Source organism: Mycteria americana, chromosome 8, assembly GCF_035582795.1.
Source record: "Mycteria americana isolate JAX WOST 10 ecotype Jacksonville Zoo and Gardens chromosome 8, USCA_MyAme_1.0, whole genome shotgun sequence".
NCBI lineage: Eukaryota > Metazoa > Chordata > Aves > Ciconiiformes > Ciconiidae > Mycteria > Mycteria americana.
In genome coordinates this window covers 7,388,039-7,410,203 of record NC_134372.1, presented here as the reverse complement: position 1 = coordinate 7,410,203, position 22,165 = coordinate 7,388,039, and the positions used below count along the sequence as shown (strand labels likewise).

The following is a 22,165-nucleotide window of genomic DNA, read 5'->3' as shown; positions in this document are numbered from 1 at the left end:
GTAATTTCAATTGTGATGATGGGACCTCTGACAACAGTCACTGTGTTTGAGACAGGCGCGTGGCGGCAGTGTGCGTGGGAGAGGCAGTGCAAGGCCGAGGGCAGAGGCAGAAGGGCCCTGGTGACCAGAGACTCAAGCTTACTGCGGCAGAACCTCCTGTAGCAATGGCTTAGATGCAGCAGGATCTCCAGCCCAGGCTATTAAATGCATCCTGAAGAGAAGTTGCTGTCGCCTGCTGCAGACTCTCTCCTGTGAAAGTCACCTGCAGGGAACTGCGGAACAAGAGCAGGTAGACCAGGGGAGTCGACCATCTGCAGAAGCTACTTTCTTGCCACTTATAAGAACTATACCTTCGCTATATTTAGCAGGATAATTTTATTCAACACTCTGGTGAGGTGGCCCAAGCAATTTCTTGAGCTGCTCCTCTCAGAACACCTTGCTTCTGAGAACACCAGCTCTTCCCCGCCACCATGGCAGCGCAGACTGGAAGCGTGGTATACACGCACACAGCGGTTGTGCCCTTTCCCACTGCAGTCCTCCAGGTCTTGTACACAAAAAACAAGTCACTTGGCCACAGTTTCACCCCAAAAATTGGAGATAATTTATTAAACTTTATCACTGACTGAAAAAAGTCACTAATGTCTCTTATAATAAGTTAATGTTCTTAACAGAAAAACCCCAAGCCATAATTACTGCATTTGCTCAGACTTAATACATTTACTTTAACAGTACGGTACTCAATAGGTTCCCCTTCACAGAAGGGAGTTTTCAACCACACCACAAGCCTCTGAATCTTCCCCACTGCTCACCCAGACAAAATAAACTCCCCAGATGGCAACTTAGCAGTCTAGCATCCCGCTTCTCTCCTCTGCAGGTCACAGCAAACATCCATCCACCTTCACCTTCATCACCAGCAATAGCAAACGGGAGCTGGCAGCAGACAACACACATAGCTTTACAACCGCAGCCCAAGGTGTTCTTCAGACGTGCTGTAGGGGCAGAGGTCTCAGCCCGACTCCTCTCAAGGAGCCGATAAAGCAACCTGGGCAGCATGAGACTTCTCTAACCCACACAGCGCTGTGCGGACACGGGCAGGGCAAATACGACACCTGACAGAGTGCTGAGGTTGCACATGTGGGTGCAGCTCTCCCAGCGCCTCCTCTGAGGGTGGAATACCGAACCCTGCTCACTCTGGTGACACTGCATTCATCATTTCTCCTTGATCCCACGGACAGTCTTTGTGATTCTCTTTTAAGGGCAGGATGACAGAAATGCGAGTCCTTGAACAGAATGAAACTGCTTAAAAAAAAGTGTCCAGGGGGATAGCACAGAAATTTTGTGTGTCCTTCCCCTTCCCACAGCCACCACCTCACACAGCGCTCATACAGCCCTCCAACGAGCTTGGTTCCCCTGCGGCTCACCCGGTCAATTCTTACCTTAACATACAGAACACTTCACTCACTGTATGTTTCAGCTTCTAAATTTTTAGTGCTCATGTGAAGGGACAAACAATTCTAGAAACTTTCTGCAGCTGAAGCACCCACAATCCTGGACCCAGGAGTGCAGCCTCCAGGGAGGCTCCCCAGATACAGGGCATTAAAGCTGCATGGCTTCTCCTCAACTAAAGACTCCTTGCAGCCAATGCATATGAGAACTCTGCAAGATTTCCAAGCAGGAGTCAGTGTCCTAAACTAATCTATTCAGAATGTTTTGGGGGAAATCTTCTTAGCTTTCTGCTTTTCATGCCCGCTCCCACACCCCCAGCCCTGCCACCAATATGCACAAAGAAGTCAGCAAGCATGATTCAGAATTAAAAAACCTGTGCGCTTGACCATGCATACTCCCTGCTACCAGAAATGCCTCTCCCTTCTCCACTCGCCAGCTGCAGGGAGGGCAACGTTTCACACCACTGAACACTGGGTCTATCGCACACCACAGGAGGCAGTTGCAGCCTTCAGCAAGGGGGGTGACAGACCCATGCTCACAGCAGCTATCATGACACTATGGAAGCACACAGCTCTTTGGTCATTAACAGCAGTCAAAGCCACCGGCATCACATCTCCAACCTGTAAAAATAAACTCTCAAGCCAGACAGCTGCCCAAACCTTGCAGAAGTTGCCTAGCCCACCCATCCACATGACCAGAGAGAGAAACCAACAGGCTGTTTTGTTACTCAGCAACCTCTATCATCCTCCTGCTTCCCCTCTTCATCCTCTTCTGTTTCCGTTTTAATCTGGGCCACTCCAAGCCGGTAGAGAGCATCACGGATTACCACCTCCCCAGGCTGGCAGCTCTGTACGATCTCCTGGATCTGCCGGTTCACAATTTCCCTGCTGGTGAGGAAGTCCATGAGGCGGTTGTAGAGGTAATAGTGCGTGGCGTTCTCAAAGGTGATGGGCCTTTGGCGGACGTTGCTAGTTTTGCTGTCGTTGATAGCAGCGATGATGGCGCTGTAAGGCTCCAGCTCTCGGCACAGGGAGATGCAGTGATGCCGAGCCGTTGGATCTCGGTGGCTGTTCTGCTCTGAACCCGTGTGAACAATTCGGCGTGCCGACGACTTGGTGATCGGGTGCTGAACAGAGTGCTCAGCCACAGTCACGTCTACGCTGTAGTGCTGGTCTAGCAGTTCAGGGCAGGACACATACTGGGGGGGGGGGAAGAGAGACATGCACCAGGTAGAACAAGAAGCAACTTCCCCACAGCTAAGAAGAACAAGACAAAACGACTGTTTGGCTGAACTCCAACCAGCACTATGACCCAGGACAGAGGGAGGGCTAACTGATTCAGGCTTCCCCTAAATGCCACAAAGGTGGTTCCATACACTCCCTCCTCACTCATATGCCCTCAGAGATAATCCCAAGGCACTAGCAACCCTCTTCCTCTCCCATTTCTCAAGTAATAGCAGTAGTTCGAGAGAAGTGCGTTGCTGTGCTAAAATAAGCGACATGCTCCAAAGTTCATGATTTGAACTGTTACAATGCACTTCCAGCACAGCTCTTCCTATTAAGGAGCGTGAATGTAATACAATGCCCCAAGCAACACATAACACTTTCTGCTATGCTCAGAAGCTATGCACTGGCAAAGCTGTGAGTCAGGAGACATCAGGTCAAATTATCTTGAGGCACAATGCAGGTTACATATACTTCTTTTAAATCTCACTTGAAACTTTTCCATATTGGACTGGCATAGCAGAGTGCAAAGGTGGACACAACTAACCGTTGGAGGATCCATGGGGTCTGAGAAGCAGCCCTGGTTTTTCCCCCACATCTGGGAAGTCAGGCCAGGACAGCAGATGTCTGCACACAGTGCCACTGAAGAGGCTATATCAACAACATACACTGGAGGCCAGTGACGTGAGGAAACCAACAAGTCCACATGATCCCGGGCATTTTCTCCTCTTACTATGTACTTTGAGCCACACACAACCTGGAAAGAAAAGGATTAACACCAAACAGCACAATAAAACTGAAAACTTACGGAAAAAAATACAGTCTTAAAAAACTTAAGCTTCCTTTCAGGTATTCCAGACAATACAGTAACCAGACAGTTACTTTCTCTAAAGATATTCTGTTTCCTCCCCATACACATTCACTTTATCTTGTTCAGGAAGAGGTGATTTTCAACTCCACCTCAGCAGCAACATCAAAACCAGGCTTCAGGTCACTAATTGATCCTGAAATCTCCTGCAGGACTGCTCATACTCCTAGCCCCCAAGGCAGTGTGTTTCATTCCCAAGGCTCAGAGAAGTCCACTCCAATGCTTCTATTTAATGAGGGAGTTCCACACTGGTAAATCAGATAATAGTGAATAGCAAGGTAAGAAAAAACATTGCTGACTCCAGCCTTCCTTACCTGATGTGGACAGACTTTGTAGATTTTCCCTCCTGTGTGATGAGTAGAGGCTTGTGTGATGTTAGTCCCATTCTGTACAAACTCATAGAGAGCCAGGAGGGAGTAGCAGAGCTGGTCCTAGAAAAGACAGGCCCCAGAGAAAGTCTGTACGTGGCTAAAATTAATGGACTCCTCCAGAGAGGGAGAAAGCTGCAGGCAAGGTCTCCCAAATCCTAATTTGCACTTTATCCAATAACTTCCTAATCCCACACTCAGCATCGTGAGGATGACAAGCAATTACGCGATGCTGAGCCTGTGACAAGGTAATTACAGGCTTCCTTTCTTCTAGCCCACAAAGGTTCAATTTATTTCACCATGTGTAAGTTATCCTATAATCTGCAGGCACTCGCTTCTAACCCACCCCTGCCCTTAGTGCAGTCAGATGAGAAGTTAATTATCTAGGATGGCAAGTGTGAATGAGGGAAAGACAGTGAAGGACAGCTCCACTCCTGCAGGCTTGTATGTGGGCAAACAAGCCATTACCTTTGTGTCTGAAGCCTCCCAGGGGATGCCACACTGTGTCAGAAAGCTCTGCAGCTCTTCCTCACTGTAAGAGCTTATCAGCTCAAGCCTGAAGTTTTCTTCCTGAAGGAGCCTCACCAAGGCACTCCCATTACCTGCAAAGGCAGGAAACAAGTCTCAGCACTCATTCTCAGGAAGGGAAGTCACCAAAATAATTTCTTCTGAAGACCACAGAAGCAGAGACTGCACAACCAACTGCCACCAAGAGAAAGCTGTGAATAGTCCTATTTTCAAAGCGCGTCACAGCCCACACTTCTCTCAAACCCTTTGCTAGTGAGGTCACCAGACTGAGCCCAGCAGAGCTGCAGACTCCATGAGCACTTGTCTATCCTGTCGTTTGTAACCTTTAAACGACTGGTTGGACTGACCTGAGGATAAACAGAACAGCACAGAGAAATGTGACTGTAGCTTTCGGACCGAGCAGCTCCAGGCTTAGCCTTCACACCTCCTCCCTGGTTCTGTCTCTGGAGCTCCACTTCCACAAAAGCCCATGTAGCCCTTCTGCAGCTCAACTCTCTAGAACAGCTACAGCCCTGTCTGCAAAGCCAACTCATATACTTGTTAAGCTTGCAAAGCCAGTTTTCTTTCTTATACCCAATACCTAAACTGTTAAGGGAACCGGGTGCTAACTAAATTTAGCTCTCGTACATCTGAGCTTATTCATCTCATCGTTTCTTGTTACATGCAGTCAATGCCCTGGATATACTGAATGTTGACAACACTGATCAGGACTAACACATCCATCTCCTAGTCTTTTAAGTTCTGTAAAAACTTATTCACCCTTTATTGAGACCGTGATACTGAGATACCAAACACTGCCTGCAGCTTTCACAGTCCCATTATCCATCTAACATGAAACAAATACTGACTGGCATTCAAGTTGTGCATGCATCCCTCTGTAATCAGACCATTCTTATTTGGGGTGCAGTGCTCTCATGTCCCCCATGTCTCAAATGCACCAGAGCACACCACTGCATTCAAACTTCATTGGGCAGGCCAAAGCTCAAATTGCTAAGTATCCTGAGAACAGCGGAACTCACCCCAGCGTTCTTGCCTTCTCTCAGCAGACGTAACTTTTTAAAAGTCATGCAATCATTGATTCTCAACTCTAATCACCACCAAAAGACTGAAGTCACCGCCACGTAAAGCACTCCCTTAATAAGCACAACCTCAGCAGTTACCTGGCACTGGCTGTGCATCCAGGTTCTTGTCCTTCTCAGTATTGATCACCATCACTCCTCTCATCAGTGGAGGGAAGAAAGGAGCAACAATAGAGGCATCAAACTTTGTGATGGGGATGCTAGAAGGAAAAGCCACCTGCTCAATCACCTCTGTCTCCATCGTGGACCAGAAGTCTTCTACATTCACTTCACTTGATGGCAAGAATTCCGGCCAAGTAAACTAGAGAGAGCAAGAAACACACTGGTCAAATACAAATAACCGTAGTTCATTTGACAGTTTTGTGTCAGCCTCACTCAAGGCATGAGGACTACCCAGGAGAGTGCTCAGCACAAATATAACAAGATGACTTCAGGCTCCCAGAGTTCCCCACAATCACTTGTCGTTGGGCGAGAGTCAAAACCATTTATTTGACATAAAAGCCAGACATGCTGCATGCTACTAGTAGGGCTTTTTTCCCCGTTAGAGAAGACAGCACCTCAAGGAAACTGCTGTTGGGGAAAAAAAAAAAAAGAATGCCTTCGTGTCAAAGGAAGAAGGCCAAGTTCAGCAACTTTAATCCAAGGTCCCTACTGTCAGAGGCTGCTGGACAAAAGCTGTGGTCCAGGGACAGAAGATCTTGTTTTCCCCAAACCATACATCAACACCTTCAAGAGGAAGTGCAAGCATCACCACTCCAGCCACATCCTCTTGCCAGGCATCAGCAGAAAACTGCTCAAAAAGGTCTCATGTAATTATCGTGCATTACAAAGACCAGAGTCAGCAAAAGTCATTATGATCTGCTTTGAACACGAACAGGATGTGAAGTTTGTGAAAAGCCTACCTCTATATTTTTCAGTGCCAGGACATTTTCCACATTCCTCTGGGCTATTTCCACCTTGGGGGTTATGCCACAGATTCCACAGATCATATCATTGTAATCCCGGACTGTTAGGCATTCAAAGGCCCAGTAGCCATTGCACAGCAGCTCCTGGAGCTGAACCTGCTCATCAGGGCTCAGGCTTTTTTCTGAAAAGAGAACGTGCCACTGTTACAGCTTTCACTTCCTAAAGTCAGTGGAGAGGTAGTAGAACTCTCCTATGCAGAATAAAAACAAACCTGTCCTCCATTATAAAGAACTGGTCACAGAGGTGCTGGTGGGTTTAGGAAGTGATTTAACAGAAACATACCACACTAGAATAGGTGAGTTTTGCCTTTTTATAACTTAACAATCATCAGCAGGTCACAGTTTGGTGTAAGTGCTATGGTAAAAAACAAAGAGGAAAACCCACCAGTTTGCTCCTGAACAGAGTCGAGAATGTTGCCAACAGCCACTCTGGGATCCTCTCCAAGTTTAATGTGGTTTCGGATTGCAAACAGAAGATCCAAGCTCACCAGCAACTTGTTACCCACATTGAAAAGGCCTGCAGTTAAAACAAGACAGTTATTGTCTGTAGGGCTCCAGATCTTCCTCACAAAGAAATATATTCCTTACTGATACGCAATATACTCATATGAGTACGGTTTAGAGGATAATGGAGCCATGTGGATAGCGATTCTGGGACTGTTCCCTCTGCGTATTAGCAAGATTAGCTCCTTTCACAGACTTGCCTTTAAATTTAAAAAGCTACAAGGAACAGCAGCCAATTCATCTCCTCAGCTCCATGCTGCCTCACAGGAGGCCCACAGTGACTGCCACTCGAGCCTCACTAGTCAACACTGAGAAACAGCACTCTGAAGAGACGTCTTTGGCTGTGATCTCAGGGGTTGCCTTGCAGAACTCAACATTTACCACTTACACAGAGGAGACCTACACCAATGAAGCAAGGCATGGTCTTCCTCATCAAAGCATTCATACGTCTTTTTCCTCACAAATACAGATTTACTTGCAGAAGAAGCAGAAGAATAGTGCAAGTCAAAAATAATTCCAGTTTAATACACTGGGGCAGGGAATAGGCTTTTTTGTGCAAAGACAATGCCCTGATACAGTCCCTAGGCTTCTGAAGGGTTTAGACTGTAGTCATGCTGTAAGTTGGTACGTTTACATTTTTCCTACCTGTGTAAATATCAGTGAAGCTATGGAGGGCCAGACACTGCAGGTTCAAGCATACTTTGACCTGAGCTGTAACCACCTGTAATCTATTAGCTGTCAGCAGCCAGCACTCCTGAGGACCAGCAAGGGAACTGTAAAAGACAACAAAAGACGACTCGGAGAGTGAAGCCAACAGGTTTTTTAGTCCAGTCCTGCAGTAACTCAAAATGTTCTAGTTGAGATGAGCTCATTAGTATGTCAGTCTAAGCCAGTTCACATCATTTCACACCAGAAAAAAACCTCCCCTGGCAGAGTCAGGTCACTGCTCACATTCTTTTAAAAGCACTACAGCATCTCTCCAGCTCCATACATTAAGTGCATAGTATTTGAGAGGAAGAGAAAATCTACAGTCCCAGCTGCCCTGGGAGAAGCGTCAGCCCTATTACTGTGGGACAACAAATGGTGACTAGTAACACATTCTACCTGACAGCCTGTCCCTACACACACAAAGATTCATAAAGGCCTGCTCCTCTACAGTACAGCTGCTGAGGAGGAAGTTCAGACAGGAAAATGCCAGTTGTGCCCTAGTGGCAGAAATATAGCTGTCCACCTGAGAAAATAGGAATCAAAGTCAAAGCTAGCTCCCTCCCACTGGCAGGGGTTTAATTAGAGCCTACACAGGCACATGTGAGAGTCTCACACAGAGCATTGCAAAGCAGCCCAGCACAGACGCAAGGATTTACAATGCATAGGTCGGTAAGTCACAAGGTGAGAGACAGGGTGCAAGATAGCACTGTTCTGCAAAAATTACTGAGTATAAAAAGTATCTCTGCTGGAAAAATCTCAGTTAGTACTAGCCTGACCAAAGCAAACATCCATAATTGGTATCAAGAAAATCTTTTTCACTGAAGAAACAAACACAACAGTAAACTACCCGACATTTTGCTGTGGGAAACATTTCAGCTCATGCTTTCGGCAACAGGAGGCTGTTTGGCAGACTCAGTGAGGAGATACCCTACAGGCTTTTATACAAATCTTGTTAAGGTAATTAGGCTATACACTGTAGTTTCTGAAAGTCCTTCAGGTTTCAATTTGGATATTTGTTCCAAAAAAGGATTCACTCAAGCCCACACTAAGCCATGAAAAGAAAGAAAACATTATAAGCAAAAAGATCCACTCAGGAAATATTCAGATCAGGAAGAGAGAAAAAAGGGAAATCACATAATGCACATCTGTAATCCCACAAGTTTGCCTCTGTCAGCTTCAAAACATCAGAATGGAAAACAAAGAAGGGATGACTAATGAGAAGACTGTTTTGAGAAAAAAAATTTACATCTAGCCTTAGCAGTCACTCTTTGATCAAGCTCTCCTGCTGTACGGAAATGGTAACTATGACAAACTACACTGCACAGGAGAAACAGAAACAGCTTATCGCTAACCAGCTAAACCCTGTCCACACACATGTAGCACTTACACAGTGTCACACCAGCTTCAGTACCGGGGGCTAAAGCAAATATTATTTCAGGCACGCTTGTAACATAGAATAGCAGCACGAGTTGAAAGAGTCACAAGTCTAAAACAGAATCTTACTTCTGTCCCCCTTTGAACAATGGGCTGTTACAGAGGAGGCACTGCGCAGATGGAGACTCATAGTAGTTTGACCAGGAGGTCTGCTCTATGGTGACTGTCTCCTCACTCACGTTGGACAGGATGAGCCGCGAACTGTTGAGTTCATGGATGAGCGTGAAGACCTCTGCCAGTTCGGATTCATTCTCCGGGATCTGCATTACCTTGCGCAGCAACTGCAGGGTGGATTGACGCTGGATCTCTTTCTGGGATGGGGTTAGGGGCTCGCTGGTGTTCAGCACATCAGACTGACCTGGACTGACCTCCTAGAAAGCAAGTCAAACACTCACATATTCGACTAGGCAAGCATGGAGATGAAATATCAAGAAGCCCAAAGAAGTCATAAAAGGTAGCAGAAATACAGTAACTTTGGTACCCAGCAGACTTGCTTTCTACTCCACTGCTCAATCATTGACCCCAGACAGTAGCTTCAAGCCTAAGTTACTTGACAAAAAATACTTTGTTACATCCCGGGCTTTCAGGAACTCCTATAATACTGTTAGACCATCACAGATTTGCCACTAAACTGGAGCGTTAGTGCAGAGATGGAGGATCAAAAGGGTGAGGACAACCATCAGCAGGTATATAAACACTTCAGTAATCCCAGCAATCGTCACTGCCTTTCTCCACAGGTTAACAAGTACATTCTCCTGTATAACATGCTCAGACAGCCACGGCACTCTGCACACCTCTCCAGAAGCTAGAGGAGACAAGTGCTAAATGAGAACTAGGGGCTGCAATGTACAGAATACACTAATCAATTACAATTGATCAACTATAGTCCTTAGACACACACACCCCAACACACATATGCTATCAAGACAAAATGCACAAGCACGGGAGAATCAAACTCTAGGTGGCTCAGAAGAACAGCGAGAATGCAAACAGGCTAATCTGCTTAATCACTTAAACTCTTCTGCCAACATTTCAACCTGTTTTTCTGTCTAGTCTAGCAATGAGATAAATGATCAGTCCAAAAGCGCAGAGACAACAATGAACAGTGTGATAGGAATGTTAAACAGATCTAGAATCAGAAAATAAGATAAAACTAAATGAGGAAGAGACAAGCCACATGCCTCTCAAGATGCAAGCTGAGCTAAGCACACTGCTGTTCCTTACACAGCTGCTTCTGTGCGAGTTTCACACAGACCATTTCAGTTTGTTTGTTTTTTTAAAAAACACTATACAAAGTTACGTTCTTCAAAATAAAAAAGGCAAGTGAAAAAGAGTCATATTACCACAAGGACTAAAACGTAGTCTGTCTATATGCTGAGTGAGCAATTCAGCTAAGAACAGGACAGCTCCCTTTTTTAATTTTTTTTTTTTTGTTTAAAAACAAAACAATTCTGTATGAGAAAAGCTAACCTTTGAAACTTCAAATGAAAAAAAACCCCAAACAAACAAAAACCAGAATTCATTATTTACATCCATGTAGAACAGCAGACAACTGAAAAACATCTGTTTACGATCAAAAAAAAATACTACATCCAGAAATAAATTCAGGCTGGAAGTAAAGTTGCACTACAAACCCCTAAAAATAGGAAGCTCTAATACAAGATGTACTAACTTAATTGACATTAGCCACAAACTGGTTACAAAGCAGAGCATACTTGGGATTTTCTTGATGAAGTCTGAAGTTCAAAGCTGACACAACAAAAGTGACTTTAGGGGTGACTTCCCCAGCATGTACCGACACATCGTAAGCTGTTTTTAAGCTACAGAGACATCCAGTGGTAGAACTGAGTGCACTCGGTCCCATTCTCAGCCTGAAGCACCACTGCTGCAGGAGTCGGACAGTACAAACATCATCACAAATATTTTCAATAGGACATTATTCTGTTAGAAAAGCTTACCATAATGAAAAAAATTAACACGTTCCCATAGGCACTTGCAAACTAAGGTAACTTCCCTGCTCACCCCACAACAGCCATTTGATAAGACAAACTATTCTGAACCTTACCAGTGATTTCGCTGTTTTCTCAGCTCTGTCTTTGGCAAGATTGTATCCGCAGCTTGGACAGATTCGTGGCTTGTGCCTGTTTGTATACACGTAACTACAGGAGGGATTCTTGCATTTCCCTCTGCCACGTGATGTTGCCAATCCCAAATCCTGAATGACACAAAAAAAAAAAAATGTTTGCTGACCTTGACTTTTAGATGGCAACAAGATTCCAGAAAAGTTTGCTTGAATATCATATGCTTTTTCACCACTTTATAACACCTCATTTAAAGGTCAAATAGCAGGCCCTGTCACTGCCCATTATATTTTAACTGGCACTGAAACATTTTGGTGCCAGTTCCGGAGACCACAAACACTCGCACATTAAACTCATTCAGAAACCACTGGTCCTCCCTGCTGAACTCAAGGAAGGGATGAGGATTATGCTAGGATATGAAGAAAAATCCAGTTGTTAACAAGGTCCCAAACATGACTGCAACAGAGTACAGTCACCCTGGATTAGGTCAACAGATGACACACAAAGTACAGATTGTCTCACATTAAATATGAGATACATTTCTCCAACTCAGTAAAACAAAAGTCACAGAACGGTCTCATCCCAGAGATGACACTCCCCATGGCGTAAGTCAGACCATCTGAAAAATTCTCACCAAAGTTACGGTGCAGCTGTACTTGTAGGAAGGGAATATGTCTGGTTTGACCTCCACTACTTTAACCTGAGATGCCTTGCTGGTCAAAGCACTGTGGAGCTGAAGATTGAAAGCAGAAAAAACAACACCCATGAGATACCTACTACTGAATACATACATCCTGTAAGCAATACCTATTAGCATTTTTTACCCCCAAGAAATCAATTAATGTTCATTTAATAGCAGAGGACTACACCACACTGTTTTGTATACTAAGGCATTACAATTCCAACAGAAGTATTCCAGCATCTTGGCATACTCAGTCATATTTCACAGGTGAAAGAAACTCAGTACTCAGTATTGCATGTCAAATTATCAAAGCACTAGCAGATCCTCAAAACATCTTCTGGAAGTAGCTGGGAGGTTCTCAAAGCAGCCAACAGAATGATTGTCCAACAGCATCTCTCTGTTCACTTCCTACTCTCAGCCATCTAGCAGTTGTGCTGCTTCCCAGCCATCTCAAAAACTGTCAGTCACAGATCTCATCATCATAAGGCTGCTACATTTTTATGTTCTATTTCTCACCACTCAGGTCATATCCCTCATCTTGGGGAAAAAAAGCTACAGGAAAATAATATGCATTTGAAGAACAAACCATAGGCACCTTCCGCTCCTCAGCGTTTGGTGGCTGCAGAATCGACTGGCCCAATTGTTTCAGCGTACTGGGCTTCAAGCCTGATGTTCTCACAGGGGAATGCTTGTCTTGAAGGAGGAAAAGGATGCAGGACATTAGATATGAGAAAACAGGTCCCGTTTCATTCTGACATTTTTGGTAAATGCCACCATAGTCACGTGAGATTTTCCCTCTGAACTTGAAATGACCCAAGCAGGTGTTTCATGGCCCATTTACCTGCACTCTCAGTTAGAGTGTTTTTTTTCTAGGGTAGGTCACTATCTCCCTTCAGACATATCTTATTATTTGACAGAGACCACTTCAATGTGGTGAGGAAAGACAACCACTCCCAAAGCATACAGAGAATACTGCTTTTACCGGTATTTACAAAGGCCTGTCTGTTGCTAGGCTGCTCAGTGCTGGCTTCTCTCCCCACACTGGCTGGTGCAGGCAGAATGGCTCGCATGGGTCTTGCTGCAGCCAGCAAAGAGGGCTTAGGTCTTGGTTTACTCTTTACTTCTTGTCCTTTGTGTGTAGCAGCTGGAGCATCAATTCTGAAAGACAAGAGCTACAACTGGAAAAAAATTCCATGGTTTCCCCGTCAGCCTCAATTTTCTTCTCTTCCCCAAACTGTGCTTTAATAATCACAATAATCACAGCTATTGCAGTAGAAAGGAGAAATAGTGCTAAGGATACATCTGCCCTGTGACTAGAACTTAATTGTCACTTTAAAAAAAATTAGCTTTAATGGACAAAACAATCTCAAAGGAACAATCCTGAATTGGCAGAAAACAGACAGTAAACAGAACAGGTCTTAAAGGAAGCACTGCCAACAGCCTTCAATTTCTTGGATTAGTCCCATCAGCACACAACAGACATCATACGCTCCCATAACATATGGGAAACTGACTCACCCCATCGGCTTTTTTGCAGAGGCATTTGGACTCGGCACCTCAGAAGATGGGGGCATCCCCAGCCCTACACTATCTTTTTCTGCCTGCTCTGAAGAAGAGCCTCCGTGCCGTTGGCTCTCTTGTCCCAGCATCACGCCAACAGCACTCCCTCTGTCTTCAGCAAGCACATGGTTTGCAAGAATGTGAGCCTCAGAGATGATCACTTCCTTCCACTCCGTCTCCTGCATTTGCCCTCCAACAGGCACAGCATTCAGCAGCTGGCTGACAGCTTCAGAGCTTTCGAAGGCAGACTTGGAGGTACCCTCGCTAACAGCTGCCGGTTCTGCGAATACTGACTGTTGACCTCTTTTAGCTGCCGGAGTTTTAAGAGAGGTGCCTGAATTTGGCTCAGATTTGCTTTTTGGTTGCTTTTCCTGGAAACAAAGAGATAGTCACATTTCAGAGCTTTAGGCTTTCACAGATAAGTAAGTTCACTTCACAGATGCCAGGTTTGCCATGGCCTATTTAACGCTGGATCAAAACAGCAAAATTCTAAGTGTTTAAGCAGTGAATTGTACAAGAGCAGAAAGACATCATCTCCTACAACAGCAAAGTCCCTGTTAACATTTCATCTAGCCTCCTGACCCTTCATGTATTATTTTTAGACACTGTTTACTTTGAAGAATCAGTCTTTCTTAAACTCCCTCAAATATCACTATTAGCACCAACATCACAAACTCACCCACCACCCTCTGTAACAAGGACCCACCTCCTACACTCCCCTTTCATAGCTTCAGCTCTCTAGATGCTGTCTGTTCTTCCACTCTATTGAGGAACCAAAGGGATAGAGAATTTGTATCTTTTGGATACATGCGTTCAGAAAAGCATGCATTTGAGTGAGTCAGGAAACAGAGAATTACTCAGGAAGGTTTTTTGACTTTAAGGAAAATGTTACCTTCAAGACTAAGGCTACAGAAGCCATGTATTGCGGTCAAGAGAGGTATGACAGAACACTGAATTAGTAACATGAAAAAAGATACCAGAAATGGAATCAAGAATTCTGGCATGATAAACAAAATTCTAAGCACTCTATAGAGTTCATACTCAGAAGGATAATCTAGGTTTTTAAAAACAGACATCTTCTAAACTAGTCCCTTTTCTTTTTAAGGAACAGGAAGGTATGTATATATTTAGTTTCAGTTCTACTGATGTTATTACCGGTTAAAAAAACCTGCTGGTGCATGTTTTTTCCAAGGCATGACACCATAAAAACAAGTGGAACTGTTTATGCAAATGTGTTCCCAGAACTGAAAGCCAGAAAGAAAATTCCCTCTAAAACCTTTCAGTTCTAATCAATGTAGGATTTAACAGGAGCAGGCATGCCATATTCAGGTAGAAACATGTTTTTGCAGTTAGCCATATATCTACTTCAACAGGTGTGCAGAACAAAAGCTAAGAAGCCATCCACCACATAGGAAGCCCAGCCATCAGCTCAGACACTACAGAGTTTGTAAGCTGCCTAAAAAAGTTCTTGCCCCTAAATGCTTAGTGGATCTAGACACAAAACAAAGGAGGTTCAGAACAAATCCACATAAAGCCCCTGAACGTCAATGCAAATTTTCATACTGAGAACATCCTTTAACCTGTGCCTGAGGAGCCTTGTTTCAGACAGAAAGTTAATGAACACACATCTTTTCCGAGCTGACTAATTACCATGACATGGCCAAGGTTTAAGGAGCAAGTGTTTTTTGCTGTATACAGCTAGTAGAGATGCCAATAACTCAAGCAGAGTATCATGTGGAGAAAGACCTTTCCACTCAAACAAACTGCACAACTCCACCAAAACCTGGGAATTTCCTTCCAGCCAAAGGTCAGAATATCATGAATGATCAGACACAGCCACGAGTCAACAATACCCAACAGCACTTCAGCTTCCACTAGATCAACTTTATTAGCTAGCTCCCAAAGGATCACATACCAACTATAGTTGAGAATTGTTCCTCCTTTCTGTTGAAAAAACGATGTTGAAAGACCACAGAAAACCTCAATTTGTAGAAGAACTTCAAACACAGATAAATTACCACAAACAAATGGTTCAGCCAAATCCCTGAGGTTAGCTAGGGCTGTAGCAGGAAGAACAGGCAATGCCTTCCAGTCACAGGAACTATAATGTAGGCAGAGGGCCAGAATAACGTGTGTCCTGTCAATGAGAGTGTATTACCAAATGCAGCCCCATCTATTCTAACTGACACCACTACAAGTGGCATCTTTACCCAAGGTGTGGTGATTTTGAGTCTGTCTCACCTTGGCGAAGTGTCCTCTGCAATGGTGACTTGCTCCAGCACAACCATTGGAACACAAGTGCAGGGATCAGTTCTGGCATATCTGACCTCCTGTGCTAGACCTACAGGTCTAGAAATATCACAGGCATTCACAACACCAGCACTTTTTGTCTGAAAATCAGGGAAGGAAAGGCATATTTACCTTTGGGATCCATTTCCCTCCCAGGAAGTTCCCACACGTCGGGCATTTTGGTGGCTTATGCCTGGTGACGTAAGTGAAGGAACAGCCAGGATTGGTGCAATTTCCATGTCCTCTGCGAGTATAGGTGGTTGTCTGAAACGAGAGTTGTCAAGAATTTTTCTACAGAGCTGAAAAACACAAAGCTGTGCTCATCGCTCCCTTTTCCTCGTAAGCACTTTACAAATGTTATTCAGCAAATCACCAGCCCTCCACTATTATTCCTTTTACTGATCGACCACCACACAGTTGATCAGAGTGAGTCAGCACCATAACTACACTGAGTCTAAATGCTCAGTCTATACAAGAGCCTTCAGTACTACTAGAATTTAGATCAAATGCAAAGCAGAGATGAACAATGCATATAACCTACTGGAGAAGCTAACCTTGCATTTACAGTGATATAACAGTTCTATGAATATGAAAAAGTCACAATGAGATGGTATAAAAGTGATTCAAACAGCAGTCCACAGTAAGGCAAGATGCGATTAACAGACTCATGTCAACGGGCAACAAGACTTGAAGACAAGCACTCATGATGCAGAGGCAGTTTTCACCAGTAATTTGTTGTTGTATGCAGTGGTCAAGTACTCCCTGGTGCTTTACTGTAACTTGCTATAAACTACTGTAACACCAGCAGTACCACCAGGCACTATTTATAAAGACAGCTAAAGCAGAACCTGTCATCTTTGCCAGGACAACTGCATTAACACATTGAGTTTTTGTCAGCGCAGCACTTCTCAATATTCTGTACTCGACACTCCCGAGGGAGCTGTTGTGCTGTAAGTCCCTAACTAGGTACGTTTTTTTCTAGAAATGCAAGTGCTGCTGTCAAAGAAATAAGACAATTTAAGCTAGGCAGTTCTCCTCAGGAACAAAAATGTGAGATATTTCCACTCTCCCTAAGACACCTGGAAGAATATCATGCTATGCACCACTATAAATATCTGCAGTGTTCCACCAGCTGGAAGCACAGAGGACCCAGAAAACAGAATTTGATGCTAACTTATACAACACTAGGAGCTGCAGTGCTGACTGTACAAAGAAGTCCTACAATGGCTACAGAAATAAAGGCGGCTGGAGTGGTTAGATTAGAGAAATAATACTATTCTTCTTCATGCAACGGGCCACACAACCTTTTACACGCATTCCGAAAACCTTAGGTCACTGCTCCTCTCCTGTCACATGGCCAAAGCAACAGCCATCCACGAGACTGGAGAGCTCAAGCGTTCCTGTCACAAGAGCAGATTCTTGCCCTTGAAGGGATGGATACTGGCATTTTATGAAGACAAATATACATCCAAGTAGAGGACATAGATGGCTACACAGACCCTGAAAAGGGCAACACAGAAACTGCTGTTGGCCAGATGTGTTGCGATAGCATTATCTACTCCATCTGTTTCCAAGAACTCCTTGAGGAGGAAGGCAGCAGAAACAGGCCCGTATAAGACACTCTAGGAAGTCAGAGACCTCCATCAGCACACACGAGACATAAAACCAGGGATAAAAAAATATATCAACTAACATGATGACTCCAAACTGAATTATCTTTAAGAACTGGACCATGATCAAACCCTTCCTACTCTAACATCTTTAAGACAAACCTATGGTAATATATCCATACTTTAAAATACCATACAAGACTCTGAATTTCTTACCAATTTAATTGATGCTGGGTTCTCCACAACAGAATGAGTTGGCAAAGGTAACATAATAAACTGTGTAGCGGGTGTGGAGGAGCTAGTCTCTTCAGTATCCTAAAATGAAGCCAAAGGGAAAATACATGCAGAAAACAAGAGACATGGTGTCCTGTGTCCCACCCTCTCATGAACACTGCCATTGAACATATGTCTTAAGGACTAATGAGACCAGAAAGCAGGAAAGAAGAGCTATCGTTTCAAAAGCAATGGTCTTACCAGGTCTACTCTGGAAATTACCAAACTCATCACAGCTCGAAATTGAACACAGCAGATCCAGTTCTTCACAGAATAAGGTTTTCTATAACCAATCCCTAACACCTCAACTTAAAAGGACTCCCTTCTACCTCTCGGCAGCCAAGAAAACAGCTATCAGGAGCACAGAGGTAACATTTTTTTCTCCCCAAAATCCTGTAGTCTAACTGTGGAACCCACCCCAAGTACTGTTATAAGAAATAATTTTAAAAACCTCAGGCAGTCATCTTAAGACACAAGTGTTATCAGCATACGGCAGAGTCAATCTGCAAGCAGAGACACTGTAATCACCGAGTTACAAAAGTTGCTGTTTCCCTCACCGCTGAGCATAAGCACACTGCGCAATACAGGATCTCCTGCAGCCACCAAGGATCTCAAGTAAAATGTGTTAAACAGCACTCGGACATTTCAGGTGAGACGCTGACAGAAGCCTGAGTGTCACTGGAATAACTTACCTTCCCGGTCACCACGGTCACCACAGACACACCATCTGAAACCTGAGGACGGGCCACAGCAATGCTCCCATTGGAGATGTCTGTGGAGCTGCTAACTAGAGTCTCTTCAATAACTACCCGTGCTGTCTGATACGGTTGTCCTTCTATTTCCAAAGAAGCCTCATCCAAGAGGATATCTCCAGCCACTTTCTCTGTCACAGGCCCAACATAGTGAGAGAGAACCTCTGATGCAACCACTTCTTCCACAGCATCTGGCTGACCAAAGGAAGCAGTCTCTTCTGCTAGTCCTTCGATGGCAATGCACTGCTCAGAAATGCCAACGTGGCTCGAGTCCACAGAAAGGATGTTTTGCACAGCATCACGGGAGACATTTGTGATATTGGTGGATGATGTTAACCCTTCGGACGCTGCCTGACCCTGTGTCACACACAGTTCCAGCGACTGCCTGCTCCTGTCCTCTTGAAGAGTGGTTTTGGGAATAATTATATAATCTGAGCGAGGAAGAATCTTACGGAAACCTGGAATGTCTGGAACTACTGCAGTTCGAGTGGACACCTTGGAGTTCTGTTGGCAAAAACAGAGTATGGAATAAATGAATACAAGAGAAGGAAGAGATCCAGTTCTCAACCCTGCTATTTTAGTGCCTAAAGTTCAAATGGTTTCCCGAGGTAGTTTGCTGGGAATTTCTCCACATGACAGAGCCTGCAGATTCCCTCTCAGCCCTGGTTTTATCATCCACTTTACCATCAATCACCCTGATGACATGACACAAAAATAACTACCATCCCCATCAGCGGGTACTAGACATATCCATCTTGAATTTCAAAACAATATCCCTTGACTGGACAGAAGGCAACAGCAAGAGGCAGTGGCCTCACGCATTGCTTCTTTATAGGCTGTCCTAAGCAGAAATACAAACTGGAATCTGCAGTTAAGTGACTCTCCCACACACAGTGCTGTGTAAGCAGTTAAGTGACTCTCTCTTCACATGGCAAAGAACCGCCAGAAAGGTGACTTACCGGGTCCAATCCCTCTTTCTCTAGTTTGGCTTTCTCCAAGTAATAGCTTTTTTCAGCCACACTGAGCAACCTCCAGCTCTCACTAATCTTTTTGTTGATTTCAGATTGAGGAAGGTGGGGGAGCTCTTGCTGTACTTTCAAGTAAATGTCGTAATAGTAGAGGAGGTAAGCAGATCTGAAACGCAACCAGAGACTGAAACATTAACGTCATTCTACATAAATTCCTTTGGAAAAAGAAATCCACAAGGTTTCCACATTCAATTCTACTTGTAAATGCATTTTTTAACCAAAGGAAAACTAAGATTCTGAGGAGAACCTCTGAAGTAAGGAGAAAGAGCCTAAAGCAAATTATTCTGGGGTATACAAACTTTAGATCGAGCAACAGTAGCACCCATAAAGGCAAGGATGTCAGAGCGGGCTCAAAGTGTCAAGCTAAATTTTTATATATGAAGTTTTATACTACGAAGTGTTCAAGTGCACTGCAAAGTTCACTCTTATCACTAATAAAACTGCTCCCATACCCTCCACAGCCACTAAATGAAAACAGAAAGAACTTACCTAGGCTTTTTGGCTTTTTCTCCATGATCGCCAGTACTTTTGTATTTCTTTTTCTTCTTAGATGGCACTGGTGATGCGTAAGTGTAAGTGCCCTCTATTTCCTCCATTACCACAGTTACTTCAGTGCCATCATATGGAGCCTCCATTGCTAAAGATACGTATTTTATGTTACGCACTCGCCAAGTTATACGACATTTCTCCCAACAAAGACTGCTCTTAATCACCTTTGTAAAGCGACAGCATCACTGGCATGTAAGATTGACTTTAATTACTCAAGATAACGACATGTTAGCTATTTATCTATTTTTAGAAGAAAACACCCTTATTGCTATGACCTCAATACCATCAGTTCAGTGCAGACACGCTGCACCTCTGCTTAAAAGCTGCAATTCCCCAGGAACCTCTCAGATAAGTTTGGTAATCTAGAATGAGCCTTACGCCCAGCAAGCAGGTGTCCAGCTACAAGATATCACGGCCACGCTCGCAAACGCAAGGCCAGAGGCTGAACAAGCATGGAAGCCTGGTAATCCTCTTACCCACCAGAAAATCTCCAGGGCTCCTCACTTAACACCGACGACAGCTCCAGCCTCCGCGGCGCTGGGAGGCAACGAGGACGCGAGAAGCCTCAGGAGATAAAGGGCAACGCTACCTGGGCTCAGGTGCGGCCCACGCACGACCCGCACCTCGGCCCCACGCAGTCACTACTCCCGGACAAGCCAAAGCCCGTTAAACGGAGGTCCCGTCTCCTCCACAGCGCCCGAGGCGACGGGGAGCGGCGGAGTCCCCTTCCTGCGCCCACCGAGGCGCTGGTGAACCTTCCCCCCGCCCCGCCTTCCCTGCTGCCCCCCGAGAAAAGGCCCTGGCGCCTCGGCCACTCACTGGGCAGCACCGGGGACGAGCGGTCGGACAGGCAGCGAGCTGCGGTCACGTCCCAGCCGGGGCGCAGCGGCGCGGAAGAGGCAGCGGCGGAGCTACGGGCCAGCCGCATAGAGAAGAGCGGGCGGACGGGCTAGGCGGGGCGGGCCGCCCCGGCATGCTGGGCCGGCTGCCAGGCCGGGCCCGGGCCGCGGGTCGGGGCGGGACAGCACCAGAGCCTTCGCCTCGGCGGCCACCCGCTGCCACCGGAAGTGCTGGCGGCAACAGCATCCGGGTCGCGGCGTGACGGCTGGAGGGGGCGGGGCCACGCCGTGGGACGGGCGGGGACGGGCGCCGGGGAGCGGCTGGAGGGCGGCGGGGCGGCACGGTGGCCGGGAGGGGTCACTCTTCCCGCCTGTGCGCGGCGTCCCCTCGAGTGGTGGCGGGAAGGAGCGCGCGGGGAGAGAGGCGGCGCGCGCGGCCCCTGTTCCCGCCAGTTCTCCTCAGGGCGGTGCGGGGAGGCGGGAGCTGGTCACACGGGAGCGCAGCACAATTAGAGCGCAATTAGCAAAGGGCTGGGGCCGCTGGAAGCGGGGAGTGCTCCCTGCAGAAGTAGCACCGTGTTCTTGCGTGCTGCAGTGGTGCCAGGCAGACTTTCGGTCTGGCTTTCCACAGCCGTTCTCCCTCCAGGTCTCCTCGGAGCAGCCGGTACAGGCCTGGCCCCTTCTCCTCGTGATGCGGGGAGGTGCCGGGGCAAAGCTCAGCTCCTTGACTCCGGTAACGTCAGCCCACAAGTGCAGTCAGTCCTGCTTCCCGTTCCCGGGGATGAGGCAGATGAAGTGGCAACCCAAAATTCAGGTCCAGCTGAAGATCCAAGAAAGCTTCAGTGCCACTTGACTACGGCGGTGGTTGTTCCACAGCCACTGGTTGTAAGGCCAGCGCTGTGCTGCCAGCTCGGCAGGAGAGCCCCTAGAGATCTTCCTGTCACGAAACGTGGTATCGACCTGGGTGTGATAACCACTGCGAGTATGCGTGGGATCTTTGGGTCCCTGCATTTGTTTACCAACATTTCTCACTCAGTTTTAAAGAATGAAATTTTCCATACATGACAAAGTAATTTTTTCTCGCCTTATAGGGCTCTTTACCCGTAACCCTCTTCCTTTGAACCTTTTGGAAAGCGGGATATTGTGCAGCTATTGCTTTAACACGTTTTTCAAATTACACATTTTGGCTTTTTTTTTCTATTCATGTCTATTTCTGTGTTTTACATCATGACTTCTAACTTTAGAGAAATGTAAACCACATCTATCTCGTGTCTTCTCAGATCTCGGAGGAGCAGAATAAGGGCTCCTCTTGTCTAGTAAGTCATTAATAAACCCCACAAAGCAGTGATATGACAGCCAGTATTAAATCTGCAACCAGT

At 45.7% G+C, this 22,165-nt stretch overlaps 1 protein-coding gene across 3 annotated transcripts; it reads right to left on the bottom strand.

The window, feature by feature from the left end:
* Window positions 1-480: 480 nt before the first annotated feature.
* HMGXB3 (HMG-box containing 3) lies at window positions 481-21,022 on the bottom strand. Of its 3 annotated transcripts, none has more exons than XM_075509510.1 (20): window positions 20,767-21,022; window positions 19,888-20,035; window positions 19,330-19,504; window positions 18,311-18,874; window positions 17,562-17,660; window positions 15,868-15,999; window positions 13,405-13,817; window positions 12,869-13,044; window positions 12,482-12,579; window positions 11,839-11,937; window positions 11,189-11,338; window positions 9,193-9,491; window positions 7,627-7,754; window positions 6,863-6,994; window positions 6,415-6,599; window positions 5,594-5,813; window positions 4,374-4,507; window positions 3,852-3,968; window positions 3,217-3,426; window positions 481-2,644 (listed from the first exon to the last, which is right to left on the bottom strand). In XM_075509510.1, the coding sequence occupies exons 1-20, from the start codon at window positions 20,873-20,875 to the stop codon at window positions 2,174-2,176; spliced, it is 4,059 nt and encodes a 1,352-aa protein (XP_075365625.1). In that variant the 5' UTR covers window positions 20,876-21,022; the 3' UTR covers window positions 481-2,173. The 3 variants fall into 3 exon arrangements, with proteins under 3 accessions (XP_075365625.1, XP_075365624.1, XP_075365626.1); XM_075509509.1 differs by having other exon boundaries at window positions 482-2,644; window positions 9,193-9,494; XM_075509511.1 differs by lacking the exon at window positions 20,767-21,022 and adding an exon at window positions 20,428-20,673 and having other exon boundaries at window positions 482-2,644; window positions 9,193-9,494.
* Window positions 21,023-22,165: the final 1,143 nt, after the last annotated feature.

Bases quoted from the DNA above. Each gene is read 5' to 3' on its own strand.
- HMGXB3 (XM_075509509.1), bottom strand. From the start codon at position 20,875: ATGCGGCTGGCCCGTAGCTCCGCCGCTGCCTCTTCCGCGCCGCTGCGC. The intron at 6,995-7,626 runs GTAGGAAAAATG...TTTTAACTGCAG, and splicing joins CTTCACTGATATTTACACAG to GCCTTTTCAATGTGGGTAAC. The intron at 2,645-3,216 runs GTTAGTTGTGTC...CCCCCCCCCCAG, and splicing joins ACCCCATGGATCCTCCAACG to TATGTGTCCTGCCCTGAACT.